Source organism: Aplysia californica, unplaced genomic scaffold (assembly GCF_000002075.1).
Source record: "Aplysia californica isolate F4 #8 unplaced genomic scaffold, AplCal3.0 scaffold00322, whole genome shotgun sequence".
NCBI classification, from domain to species: domain Eukaryota; kingdom Metazoa; phylum Mollusca; class Gastropoda; order Aplysiida; family Aplysiidae; genus Aplysia; species Aplysia californica.
Genome location: NW_004797592.1, coordinates 321,262 through 335,422, shown reverse-complemented (window position 1 = coordinate 335,422; position 14,161 = coordinate 321,262). Strand labels below are relative to the sequence as shown.

The 14,161-nt window shown below is 39.9% G+C and overlaps 2 protein-coding genes across 4 annotated transcripts in view; one reads left to right on the top strand and one right to left on the bottom strand.

Moving 5' to 3' along the window:
• Positions 1 to 2,711, bottom strand: part of LOC101859872 (deleted in lung and esophageal cancer protein 1) — a gene marked incomplete in the record, with an annotated part of 36,270 nt that extends 33,559 nt beyond the window's left edge. Inside the window, 3 exon segments of the mRNA XM_013084849.2 lie at positions 950 to 1,103; positions 1,591 to 1,845; positions 2,458 to 2,711. Of these exon segments, the coding sequence (XP_012940303.1) occupies positions 950 to 1,103; positions 1,591 to 1,827 (391 nt within the window).
• Positions 2,712 to 5,648: 2,937 nt separating this feature from the next.
• LOC101858116 overlaps positions 5,649 to 14,161 on the top strand; it is a 14,408-nt gene continuing 5,895 nt past the window's right edge. The window contains exons 1-2 of one of the 3 annotated variants that reach the window (XM_005102358.3): positions 6,060 to 6,142; positions 13,326 to 13,928. Coding sequence is in view for 1 of the 3 variants with exons in the window: in XM_005102357.3 (XP_005102414.1) it covers positions 6,072 to 6,142 (71 nt within the window). In the remaining 2 variants the exon portion in view is untranslated. Of the gene's footprint in view, positions 6,143 to 13,325; positions 13,929 to 14,161 lie in introns of all 3 variants that reach the window. The other 2 variants (XM_005102359.3, XM_005102357.3) reach the window with 2 other exon arrangements.

Genomic DNA, 14,161 nt, shown 5'->3' with positions numbered 1-14,161 from the left:
CTCTCTCTCTCCCTCTCCCCCTATCTCCTCACCCTCTGCTATTTGTCGCCTTGCGTAAAGTATGGAAGTCTCCTAAGACCGTGTAGCTGTTACACTGAAATAGCGAGACTTTCCTTTACATAAAAAACCAAACAAAACAGAGAAAAAATGACTGGAAGGACTTACAATTACGATCCGTGTTCAGACTTCTGGCGGGAAGAGACTACACTCGAACCAACTGCGCTGCCGCCGTCATCTCTCTCCGATCTGTACGTGTTCGAGACCACAGACCTGGACGTGCTGGAGAGAGCGCGCGAAAACGCCGACGATAACACGTCATTGGAGTCGTTTTTTTCCCTCTCGGACATCGATACAGCGCTCGGGAGTCGAGATAAGAATGTCCGCCATCTGGACCGACGTTTCGCAGACGATGATAAAATGGTGGACAAGATGGCTGACGAGGATAAACTGACGGGCAATGATAAAAGTGAGGACAAAATGGCGGACGATGATAAAATTGAGGACAAAATGACTGACCATGATGAAATGGAGGACGATGATGAAATTGAGGATAAAATGGCGCACGGTGATAAAATTATGGTGGACGAAGTCGGGTTTTGTGGTGGTGGTCGTGGTGGTGGAATGAGGGACGTGAGCCATGTAGAAACGATGTTTCTAGGTTCAACTGATGACGTCAGAGAGAGTTCACACGGGGCAACCGCGCTCTGTGAAGTTTTCTCCAAGATGGTGGGTCATGGGGCAGCAGATGGTGGTGAAGGAGCCTGTGTCTGTTTCTCTCGTTTACTGCCTGTTTTCTCTCTCTCTCTCTCTCTCTCTCTCTCTCTCTCTCTCTCTCTCTCTCTCTATTTCACTCCCTGTATCTCTCTCTCATGTTCCTTTTCGAAAATTCTGTTCTCAGGCTTCAATTCCTAAGTAGTATATCTTGTTAACTGAATTCCTAAAAGAATACCTGGTGGCAACCCAAGGTTAGAATAGCTATCGCAGGATAGAGAAGCCTTGTTCAATTCACGTTCATCAGCTGACATGGCTCTTGCCTGAGCTTGCATGATATGCCTCTCAAGCATGGCTGCCTCATCCATACGGCGCTGCCACTCAGTGTAGACCTAAATTTTAAATTTACCACAAAAAAGCTCAATGAAAATATGAATGTGAAGCAATCTTTACAATAGTGGTACATATTTATACTTATAAATCCTGAATATACAAACTGCTTACAAAGTATGCTTTGAAATTTTAAAACATGTAATCAAATTTTCATGTCTTTGTGAATTTTTTTAACACCGTATCTCCGGTCCCAATGTCTTGCTGTCAGAACCACTGTGCCAGTGAGCCACAGGCATCAGCTCAGGCACTTTCCTTTACAACAACTTTGACGTAAAATTACTTTTGAGCAATAGATGAAAACAGGTCTTTTTTACCGGGATTTCATTCATTAGATTAAGAAGTTCACTTATTTTGATTTCATGACCAATTTATTGCAACCCAAACATAACTGGTATTTCTCAGAAAAAAGAATTTCTATGCATTTGTAACCATCAGTTATTGTCTATTGTGTAATAGTGTACATTTAGATAGCAATTAAAAGCTTACCTGTTGAAGATTTTCTACATATCGTTCATGATATGGATCATCCCCTCCTTTGGAAACTTGAAGATTTTTCACAGTGTCAGGCCTAACAGCATCCCGTGTGTAAAGGTCTCTGAACGTTCTGGCAAGTATGTGGCGTACATCTTGAGAACGTCCCGTAGAAGGCCTCTGAAGGTACATAGGAGGTTCTTGACCACGAGGGGTCGCCTGAGCTTTGACAGACGTCATAATGGTCTCCATCTGTTTCAGCTAAATTATCTGTAACCAAAAAGCAAAACAATGTCCATTGTACAATTGTTAGGTATCGTATCAGTTCTCACAGTTATATCCAAGCTGGCAAATCTAGGTATACATAAAAGACAAAGAAACCATGGCTTTCTTGACACAATAATAAAATTGCAATTTCAAAAAGAATAGTTTTTATCTAAACAAACTGGACACAGAGGTTACACTAAGATCAATATATAAGCTAAACACAGCATCAGTCAGTAATTAATTTCATAAGCCTAAGCCAAGCCCTATCCGACAACTAGAAAATCAGTTTCCAAAAAATACTAAAAGTAGAAGTCTAGTACATATCTCTTTGAAATAGCATGGATTTTTAAACTGGTGTACAAGCAAGCTGTATCATTAAATCACTGCCAAGATAATCTTAGGCGTTTCTAAAAACCTCCACAAGTCAAGTCGTAACTGATGTTGGACGCTTGCACTTGCATTGCCACAATGGTAGAGATCTAGATCTAGATCTAGATCTATATCACTATATCTAGATCTAGAATCTAGATCTAGTTTAAGGCCCTGCTCGCTGTCTTGGGGACGGCACGAGCGAAATGCTTTCACAAATGTTAGAAAAAGAAGAAAATTATTTACCCAATAAGAAAATATCTCTCTTATATGGTTGGGTCACAAGTTTTTCAAGGAAAAACTGGAAGACACTGGGTTGTGTTGTTTTTGTTTGCGTTTGTTCACTCTAGATGGTCGCCATATTATTTACTCCATGTTTCTAAGCACCTGTACGGTAACGAGTCAAATTTTGCTACTACGATCACTTATAAGAATTTGTACCTTTTTTGTTTCTGAAGACTTCAGAGTATAAGAATATCATTACTTTTCCTAGCTAAATATTTAAGTTTACTTCTTAAATTTAAAAATAAACTTGATTTGATGAATAGAGAGTATGATCTTTGTTAAAATCCAATGGGTACTAAGAACGAGATAATATTATTACATTCACCGGACACCCCTTAAGACTCGTAGAACTTTCAACTCCATTTTTCTTAATGATAATTAATCTGTTAAACATTACCCATTTTTATGTTTTGTGCTTTACTGAATAATCCTAGGAGCTGCCTGAAGAAGGATAAAGAAACTGTGGAATATTGATACAGATTTTGAAAAGCGGATGAAGCATCCCACTCTTAAGTTTAGGCTCAAATTAGTCAAATGTTATGGTTTGGAACAACGAGTCGACAACGACCGAAGAAACCAAAGATCCTATACTACAAAACTACAAGATACTTCATTCTTCTTTTTGAGTGAATACGTCCCCAAAATCAGCGGTGGCGCCACCTGAGGATTATCCAAGGATCTTAGAACTAATGGAGCCTCCTCTCTCTCTTCGCGGCGCCACGAGCAGCACGCCGAGGTGGGGAGAAAAATATGGCCGCCGACTATGGTCTAAATCACGAACTGCGGTGTTTCTTTTTATAGAATCTTATCGGGTTTGGCCACGTTGTGGGGGTGGACGGGGTGGGGGGATGCACGCAAGGAAGAGGGGATGGGGCTGGGATGAAAGAGGAGGGGCAGGCCTTGGGAAGGGACGAAGGAGAATGGGGAAAATTAAATAAAAGAGAGAGAGAGAGAGAGAGAGAGAGAGAGAGAGAGAGAGAGAGAGAGAGAGGGGGGGGGGGGGTGGTGAGACAGAGAGAAACAGAGAGAGACAAAGAGAGAGATTGTGATCCACTGATGGGATGACGGATAAAATGACAGGGAGAGAAAAAAATTATGTGTGTGATACGGACTGTTCTGGGCAACTGAGAAAGCCTAGGGACTGTTCAATTATTTAAGAGTTTTATGTTATATAGCTAGTTTAAAAATTAAGAAGATCGGAAAACTAAGAAGAAAACGTATAATAAAATTATCAAACATACCAAATTATAAAGATAATCTCTCAAGACGCTAAAAGGTTTAATTATAATAAGAAATTGTGAAAATGAACTGATTTTAAGATATGACTGCATGATTCTAGGCGTGTGCCATAACTAGCTTTATGTGTAATGAACAGCGAACACAAAAGAGGGTCGAAGCCAGCTTTATCTGATTGCTAACAATAAATGTCTTGGTCTATAAATAATAATAGGTCAATTATTGATTAAAATATTTTTTTTGTTTCCAGCTGTTTTTCACAAAGTGGAGCGCACAATAATTTCAAATATAAAAAAGAGAGACAACAATACCTTTGGACTTTTCGAATGAGATCAAAACTTACTATTATTAATGCAGGAATAGTACAGTCTTTGTTAGCTTGTGTCGTTGCGTTCCTTGTCCTTATTAATGAAGCGATCACTCAGCAGCCGTTCATGGTGATGGGCAATCATGTTAACATAATATTATTCTACATGCCTCCGTGATAATTTGGTGGGCATGGGTATGAGGCGGCCTTGTTGGCTCTACCTAACGAATCATGCCTTGGCTGTAAGCTCAGGCGGTAGGCTCTTATTGCGAGTTCGATGTTCGTCAAAATCAAAGGCGTTGATGAGGAGTTCACACTTGGGCGTGATCCCTTGTCGTAAAATCCTTGTGTCTGGAGCAAGGAGCTTAGAAACGTAAACTCCTTGGTCTGGAGCAAACTTTTACCTCACATTGAGATTTAGAGTGGAGATGTGATCCCACGCATGAGCATGGATGACCTTTGAAGGTTGTTGTTTGTTTGTTTGTTTTGTTCAGTAAAATACGATATGGAACGCAGCGTTTTTAGCCCCTTCACACTTCAGAAGGGGGGGGGGTAATTTATCTTAGGGATGACTAGTGTAGTAAAATTTGTTGCTGCTTTGTTTGATTTATTTTTTAACACCGGAATCTTAAGTGAACCGGAATTATAAATTATGGGATCTTAGGTGAAGACTACAACAATAAATCTAAACCGAGTATAGTTCTATCAAACAAGACTCAAACTCCTATCTACTCACCCTAACCCCTCTCCTCATCTGATATGGTTTGGTGTTTCTTTAACATACAAGATGTTCGTCATTATTGTTGTTGGGTACCGATTTCATATTTTAATGGAGCCTCTCGATATCTACATTTAGACAACAGTAGTCTTATAGTAATTATGGGCTTAAAAATATAAAACAAGTTTGACTGACTGATTGAACTCAATACGCTAAGGTGTGTTATATGATTAGTAAATACATGAAAACAAGATACATGTAGAAACCTAGACTCTAGATTTTGTCCCGTCAAAATAAAGATCTGTTGCGCATAGCATCTAATTGGCACACACAATGGAAAGCAATATATACTTTAATTAAAATGTATAATATGTATATAAATACATAAACACACACACACACACACACACACACGCACACGCACACACACGCACACACACACACGTGCGCGCGCGCGCACACACATACACGCACACACACATGTAAGAATATTTTTATTTTTTAAAAATCAAGTATCTCAGTCTTTCTTTTGGGTGTTGTTACAGTGTATCCCTTTCAGCCCCGGTTGGCCTTGGCAGGTAGCCCCGGGGCCAGTCTTTTATAAATGTTGCTGATCTAAATTGTGTCGCTGGGGGCATAAAAGCACTTTCATTCGGATTTTTTAAAAAGGAAAACAACACCCGTGAAAACATAATATGTCCACTGCTGCATCATATCGGTTCTTACACTTACACACTACACAGATGGAAGGCATTTTTACGAACTGACTACACGGACCTCGGAATAAGACCTTTCTTTGGCCTATCTAGGCTAGATTTCAGTGCGTGAGTCGGGCAGTCGTGCAGCGCAGTTAGACCATAGTTCCGCTGCGAGAGATCGAGGGCCCCTATCATCAGGCGTGCGGTGCCGCCCACAGAGCATCCTCCATTACTTTTAATCTCCTTGGGATTATCGCAAATGAAACGCTGTTTTTAGCTGTATTCTGTAAATGAACACGGTGAATCATGTAGGCCTAGGCTAGGCCTTTAGTTGTTTGTTATAGAGATAGATTGACCGACGATCTGTTGCTGTGGAATGTGTGCCTAGGTCAAAGCCTACTCGACTTGCCTATCCGGGTAGGCCTACTTTTTTTAGGCAGTCCGACTGCCATTGCTGACTGCTGACGTGCTGGTCATCACATTGCACCTCTGTCTGGTGCTCATCACATCTGTTCCTTCATGTGTGACGGTTCGATCGTTGTCGTAGTCAGAATTTATTGTGCTGCTTAATGCTCCGTCAGATGTCGAGACATCAGTGTATCCTGACCCTGCAAAGATGATGACTAGATCTAGAAATCTAGATTCTAGATCTGGACCAAAACAGAAAGCCATTTACGAGCAGAACAGGTTTATCAATTATTATGTCATGTTATGTCCATAGAAATGAATATGCAAACGTTTCGCCTTTCTTTTTCTTAGATTCTTACCCACTCCACTTGCATTCTCTCATTACAGTAGCCTTAGCAATGGATCCGCCATGGTTAGCTTATGTATTGGGGTGGTAGATCGGGAGGACTTCCGTGTAACGAGCGACCACTATGAGACAGAGCAGAATTGTGGGCTTGGGGTAGGGGTAAGGGTAGGGTTAGGGTTAGGTCTAGATCTAGGCCTCTTCTTTATTGTGTTTGATGGGGTGGTCGCTCGTTACGGAAGTCCTTCCGGTAGATTTAGTCTTGTGAAGTCTTGTCTGTACTTTTCGTGGTGTCGGGCCCATTGTTTATTTTTTTCAAGTTTTAATTTCTTCCTCGATCAAGGCTATAGGCCTAGATTGCTTGCTATAGCCTGATAGCTAGATCTTTATTAACTCATTGAAGACGCAAGTTTTTCATCAAGAATTTCCCTGGAAAGGCATGATTTTTACCTTTTTAAAAAAAAATCAGTGTGATAAACCTAACAACTGTAGCCTACAGAGGTATAAAATTTGACACCAAGTAACTTGTAAGATCATCATGTATAGATCTATTACATAATATTATGTAGGCTAATGTATTTATTTTTACAAAAACAGAAAAATTATGTTTTCTGTGTAAAAACACATTGTACGTGTAAATGTGGAAAAAAAAATGTTTGATGAGCTAAGCACAAGAATTTACCATAGTCAAAAAGAATGGTTTCGAACAATACTACAAAGTGATATAGATCTAGATCAGGGTCAAACAAATAAAAAAGAATTAAGTTCTCCTTTGAGTGAAATGCCACAGCAAGGTGCAGCCATCGTAGCTTTGAAATCACTGTCCCCAGTAAACGGTGGTTCGAAAGGGAAATTGTTACAATTTTTCACCCAGTCATACATCTCCACATCATCCTCATCCTCCTCTCCACCAGTACTTTCACGTCCTACATCAGTGTCTTCATCACTGCTAAGCAGCTGGCTGAATCCGAAGTCTAGATCTGGACTTTGTAGCTAGCTCCAGAGCTAGGCCCAAGTCTAGAGTCAGTCTGGCTCTCAGAATCAGCTGATCCAGTGGCGATGCCCATCTCCTCTTCTTCATCAGTTGTAGTCCCACCATCAAATCTTTCCCGTCACTGCTGAGGTCTTGAAAAAAAGGTTCATACTCATCTCCACTCTCTTCAAGTGACTTATCAGGAGCATTGTCGTCTCTTGATTCAAATACCGATCACTTCGTTGGTAGTGAACAAGGAGCATTTAGCTATGTTTCTTGTTTACGTCAAAAGTAGGTCAGGTCAGCGTGTTCTGGCAGATCGCAATCAACTAAACAATTCGGGTGACCACTGGTCAAAGGGGTACTACCACAATAAAATTTAATAGTTTAACTGACATTGGGAGTCATTCCCCTCGAAATTCTATTAGTTTTTAGGTTTAAAAAAAGAATGATACAATTTGTCGGGTCCCCGGGACTCGACACGTCAGTTAATCTAGCCAGACTTGATACTAGCCAAAGTCTCTATACTAGATCTAGGCATAAGCTTTTGTTCATTTTCGTCTGCGAAGTGAATATTGGGACTCGAGTCCGATTAGACAAAAATTATATTCTGACTCTGAATTGAGTCCAGTATGGTGTCCATTCCAACTTCCAACCCTTGTTCCTAAATATTTCCAGCATTTATGAAAAAAATATTCGTTTTTAATGTGATACAAGTGTAATCGAGACATGAGCTTTAATATAATCCAGTTACTAGGTTAATCTAAACTGGCCATCCCTGTATCATTAGTAATAGTAAGAACAGAACAACCAAGTTGTATTGACCTTGCCGGGGGGGGGGCAAAGCTAATGTTGACTAGTGAGATTGCACATAGCGATCTTGCACTCTCGGCTTGCTTGGGGGAAGAGGTGTTCGGAAGAGGCCACAGACATCGATTTTGTGCAATGTGATTTTTAAAAAATCAATTACAGAAAAACTAAAAGACACAACAAAATGAACTTAAATATGTGGAAAGACAAATGGTGGTGGAAGTAATGATGATGCTGTAGGCTAGTAGTGGTGGTGTGGTAGTGAGTTGTCGGTTACAGTGTGCTTTGACTTAAACACTGCCACTGAGCAATGAGAGTACAGTCTTTAGACTTTTGACACAATTGCACAGTCCTAGTAGATAATTCTAGTTCTAATTCTGGTTTTACGTAAAATCCCCTGACGACCATTTTATTATGTAACCTCCCCACACTCACATAACTCACTTAGAAGCCAAGTCGAAATATAAAACCTTTTTTTCGGACCTTAGTCCGAGACAAAAAAAATTTAATCCGACTCGAGTCCGAATAGCACTGGCCTTACGTCTGACCGCATTAAAAAAGTTCTAGCTCATTTACTAATTTACCTATGCCCACAAAACTTTGCATGGTATGTCTGCAGGCCAGTGACCATACAAAACCTATTTTTTCCCCAAAATCTTGATCCAGTATGCCCTAATAAAAAAGTTTTTCTCTTTTGGCTCTATTACAAAATGCTCTTTGGATGGATACACAGGTACACTAAAATAATGACTTACAGTACACATGGCTTTCAAATTGCTCATTTTGAGGTCGCTACACCACCCTACCTCCACATTTTATTTCAGTGTATTTTTGTAGATTTCATCCCTACACTTCTAGACACGTCTTCCGGGCCAGGTGCTCAAATGAGTCTCAAATTCCTCACTCCGTCTCTTGAATCACGTTTCTTAGGCATACCGGTTCGTTAAAGTGTGGTGTTCAGGAAAATATGTCAGAATCAACATTGATGTTTTAGGTGTGTGTATGCTGTTATAATTTCTTTTACCCGCTTTAGGGTTACTTCGACTTCGAAGAAAAAGTGTCGGAACTTTAGTTTGCAGAGACCTTTATGAATGAGGGCTTTTAGATTCTGTTGGTCATCCAAATTTTAGACCTGTATGCAAAGATCTGAGCAGATTGCGGTTTCATTTTACCTTGTTTTAACCATGGTCAGATGAAAGTGAGCAAATTTCAACAAATAGTAGAAACTAGAAGAGAAAGTAGGGTAAATAATTTTTTTAATGTTACTTTCACTCCTGCACACAGATGCACTGCCAGTAGTATTTTTTGCTGCAGATCACACCTGATATGGACACTAAAACTGTTGCAAATCAATTATTTTTGGAGTGGTTATACGAAAAATTGTGCAAACAACTCTGTCTGGTTATCCGTACAATATTGTACACACAATTGCTACACAATTGTACAAATAACTGCTTCAGTTATCTGTACAGTAGTACATGCCTACGGGCCTACATGGTCTGTCTTAGTAGATCAGTGCTTCCAAGGCGAAATTTTTTTATTTTCGCCAGACCTCATCTGCCAATTCGATGCCTGCCGCCTCATTGATGGTGTTCCCCAATGTAAAAAAAAACTACGTCAAAATATAGACTATGTTGCCTTGCCTTTCGTGAAAGCATGTTGTAAAAATATTTAAGCTTAATCTACCTTTAAAATGTTGAAAGTTCTGATGGCCGAAATGACAGCGTGTTTGTGTTAGAAGAAGTGCAAATTATTTGATGATGAGTGTGGGATCGAATCTCGGTCCCAGAAGTTTTTTTTGGGTTTTTTTCTCCTACCCCGACTGACCAACAATTTTTTCTATAATTGTTTGATTTGACTTCAAAGATTTCCACTCACGGTTTTGTGTAAAAACAAAGAAACGTACTCATTGTCAAAATTATACTTATATTTTAATGAAAAAGTATATTTTTCCTTTTAGGCTGACCAATTTAGGCACCAACGACTTCCAAAATTCGAATAATTTTACGAATAACTCTGTCTGGTTATTAGTACAATTGTACTATAATAACTAGTTAAAGAGTTATACACACTATTGTACCAATAACCACAGACATTATTTTCAAGAAAATTTCAATCCTAACTGCAAAGCATCAAATTATGGTCCAAAGCGCGAAAATTACTATGCAATTAGGCTTAGTGTGATATTATAGTTCGTTTAAAAACCATCAAATATTTCAAAAACTGTTGATTTGCTACGGAATTGAAGCCGAATATTCATGTTCAGCACATCAAATAAATAGAATATAGACACCACCTAGTAGTAGTAGCTAAAGGTGAGATGGGAGGGAATGTAAAAGAATGCAGAAAGAAGTGTCAAGAAAGGTTCAGGTATTATCTCAACACTCGTAGTAGTATGCACATACCGTTGAAAAACGCATGATGTCCACCAAGAGACTTTCCTGCATGCACAATTTCTGCCCTTTAGAAATTATGCCAGTGATAATCCTTCCTTTGATCTTTGACTACCATGGAGGAGCCAACAAAAAAAAATTGAAGTGGTTAAGTTATTTTAACCCAATCCTGCCTCCGGGCACTTAAGCCCTGTTAGCTCTGTTCTGAAAATTACCCTCTCCTCCCAAGAAGGGCATAGTGTACTAAATTAAACTTTTTTTCATCTATAATTATAAGCATCCTCAAAAAGTTTTGAAAATTTAATATCAAATTAAATTGGGGGGGGGGGATAGATGAAAGATTTTAAGGTCTAGTTTATTTTCTGGTTGGTCAAGGATTGTCAGCATTTAACTGGTAGTTTGTAGTTTTCTATCTTCGACTTCGCCATCTGACTCAACATCTAGATCGTCTAAATCTTCTTCAACGTCCAATTTCTCCTTCTGTCCAGACATTAGTCCCTTGTTAATTTAATCCTCCCCTTCAGTTCTGTGTTATGATATCCATAGAGTGTCTTTATGGAGGAATTTGGGGCTGTTTCATCATTCCACCTGGCGGAATTTTTCACTTTCCTTCATTTTTCTTTTTCGCTCCCAGTAGCCTACCATCAATACACTTCACATAACAGGCGTTCAGTAGGCTAAAACAGACACACACACACACACACACACACACACACACACACACACACACACACACACACACAAGTGGATGGTTGGCGGGTGCTCTGGTGTGGTTTGCTTCTTCTTTCCTATGAAACATCTATAATGTTTGTTACTCTCTTGTAACACCTCTAATCTTCTGGCGCTCATATGACCTTATGCAGTTGCGAGCGCCGTAAAACCTCTACTAAAACTAAACTAAACACACACACACACACACACACACACACACACACACACACACACACACACACACACACAAGCCACAAGTCAAGTTTTCTTTCTCACTTCTTGCGTGTTCAAGTTCAAGGTCTTGCAACAGAAGACATGATACATTCGCCATCCATGTGTCATGTGTGTCTCTACACACAGTGTGCAGATTAAAGTGTGTGATAAACAATTTGCAAACAGTATACTGGTGATGCTTTTCTCGGGGCTCACAGTCAACACGTGTGAATTACCGGGTCTATTTCGTCTGTTTCGTTATCTCGAAGCTCATAAAAGGAACTTAATGATTTGTGTTATTTGAGGGTTGCTTGTGAAGATTACATTGACATATAACCATGATTTCCTCTCATAATAATTTTTGGATGAGAAATAGGAGCATTTCGGATGATCAATAGTAATCATCTCACAAAGACAGAAGAAAAATTGGGGATTTTATTTATTTTTGTTTTATCATTGTTTGCGGATTAACCGTGTATCGGTAGAATTGTATTGACGAACAAAAGTAATTTTAGCTCGATTAGTGACATTTCACGTGCATGAGCCCTCATGAAGGAACAGACAAAATTGGACATTCTCAGAATAAAATAAATTGATTTGAAAATCAAAAACAAATGTAGATTTGTGTGGTTAGAGGAAAGTTTGACCATAGAATCTAAGAAAGTTGACATGGTCACTATTTGTGTTGGTGATTCTATTGTTAAAGTGGACATCTTTATAAATTATGGCAGCAAAGGCTGTGTTGCTATCATGGATCATCTTAAATCTGCAAAACATGGCAGGGAGGTTGATCATAGGCGCTCTAATTACACCCTTGGGGCCTAGTTTTCACAGAAAAGCTCCTGCTCTTTTATCTTTGTTTAAGCCCCCTCTACCGTCACCCAAACAGCCACCCTATCCCACTGATCTTGACCCGCCCTCTGCCCCTCCAGTCCCAAAACTCATTCTCCTTGTTGATGGCACTGCAAACATGGAAAGCATGATACTCTCCTTCATGGTAGAGAATAATTTTTATGGGTGCAATAGGGGCCCCGTGATTTTATTTCGCGGGTTCAGTGCTTCTGTCAGTATATTTTCCTCCTTTTTGACTTTTGCTCGTTATGATCACTGTTAAACATGACTACAAATTTTACTGAATTAACCGTTGTAATGAGAGAGGAGAGAACAGGCATGGTATGATGAGTGTAAGCCAAGGGTGTGTTTATTGCGTATGTCACAGAAGTGTCGAGATGTAGACCTGGCTTTCACACTTCAGTTGCATGTGTGGAGAGTCGGTGGTAGCTTGAAGGCACGTCTTGGGCATTGTCGCCAGGAGTGTCAGCACGCTTCCTCTTCAATAGAGTTTACACACAATGCAACAGATTGCTGGTGTGTTGCAAAGTAAGTTCTAGGTGAAGTTGTGGTAGTGAATGGACCACAGTAGAGCAAAAGAAACGGAAAGGCTTCTTAGTCAAGGCAAACGGCTTGTCGTAGGAGGTGGATACAAAATTAATATTAAAAAATCCAAGTCTGCCTCTTAAATAACCTTACAGTGTTGAAAGGGGCTGTAAACCTACACGATTTCACCATTTTTTTCGTGACTATAACCTAACAACAATATTGGCGTGGCATGTGGGTAGATTCATGTAAAATTTTTACCTATTTATGTAACTCTGTCTTTCTCCCATAGTGTAGCCTAAAATTTGTACATAGTGAAAATCATCTCTACGAAAATATTTCCGCCTCCCGTCGATTTTGCTATGTGCGTGCTAGTCTGTATTTTGAGTTCACTATTGTTGTTTCGTATGTGTGTAGCCTTAGGATAAATTAGTCCCCCCGACCCTTTCTCGTTCTCTCATTCTCTAATTCTCTAATTCTGTCTCTCTCTCCTCTCTCTCTTTCTCTTTCTGCCCCCCTCCCTCTCACACACACACACACCCACACACAAACATACAGTTACTGAGTTTTGTTTATCTCTGGAATTTTTTCAACTTTACTCTTAGAGTGAATTTAAATTTATACTTCTAATCCGACTTATAGAGTTTGAATCAAGTGACAACGGAACAAGCTGAGCACTACATTTCAAGAGAGAACTATTCGACCTGAATGAACGTCGCCCACTAATAACTTCTACATTGAGTTCATCACAACATAGCTCAACTCAACATGTGGCCTATCTGTAAATCCTATAAAAAACAGACACCCAGGAAAATTGTTACAGTCCCGGAGGTCAACAAGGAGACATTTAGTTCGTTTACAACACGTTTGGGTGCCACAGGAATTATCGTCAACATGTACAAGTTTCGCAGGAATGCGAAGTCTAAATCTACAATTGTATGGCGCTGCTGTACCAAAACCTGCACTGCAACTTGCAGTACTGATCAGGAAATGACAAAGCTGACGAGAGGACCATCAGAACACAACCATTCTCCTGCTGATGAAAGTGCCATCAACAAAGAGAGGGTTAGAGAGTCTGTGAAACGCATAGCAGTTGAAAACTTCAACGAAAGAGCTAGCAAGATTGTGTGCACAGAGACAAATAAAGTTGCTGGACTGGACTACAAGGACTACAAAAACTTGAAAGAATGTGTCTACCGAGCACGATTAAAACAACGGCCCAGTCAACCAATGAATCTAGTGAAGGTTGGTACAGTGAACCTCGTAACAAGAATGTTGGGACCAACCCAAGATCCTTGTTGAATCTGAGGCAGAGGTATCTATGACTCTATGGATCTGTTGGTAGTCTGGTACTAAACGTACATCAAAGAAGGGATGAAACCCGGGTAACATGATAATGATCAATGAGGGTCTTAATTGAGCAGTTGCCTCCCTTCATGGACATGGCAGCTATGGTTCATATCACCATCTGTGCCGCC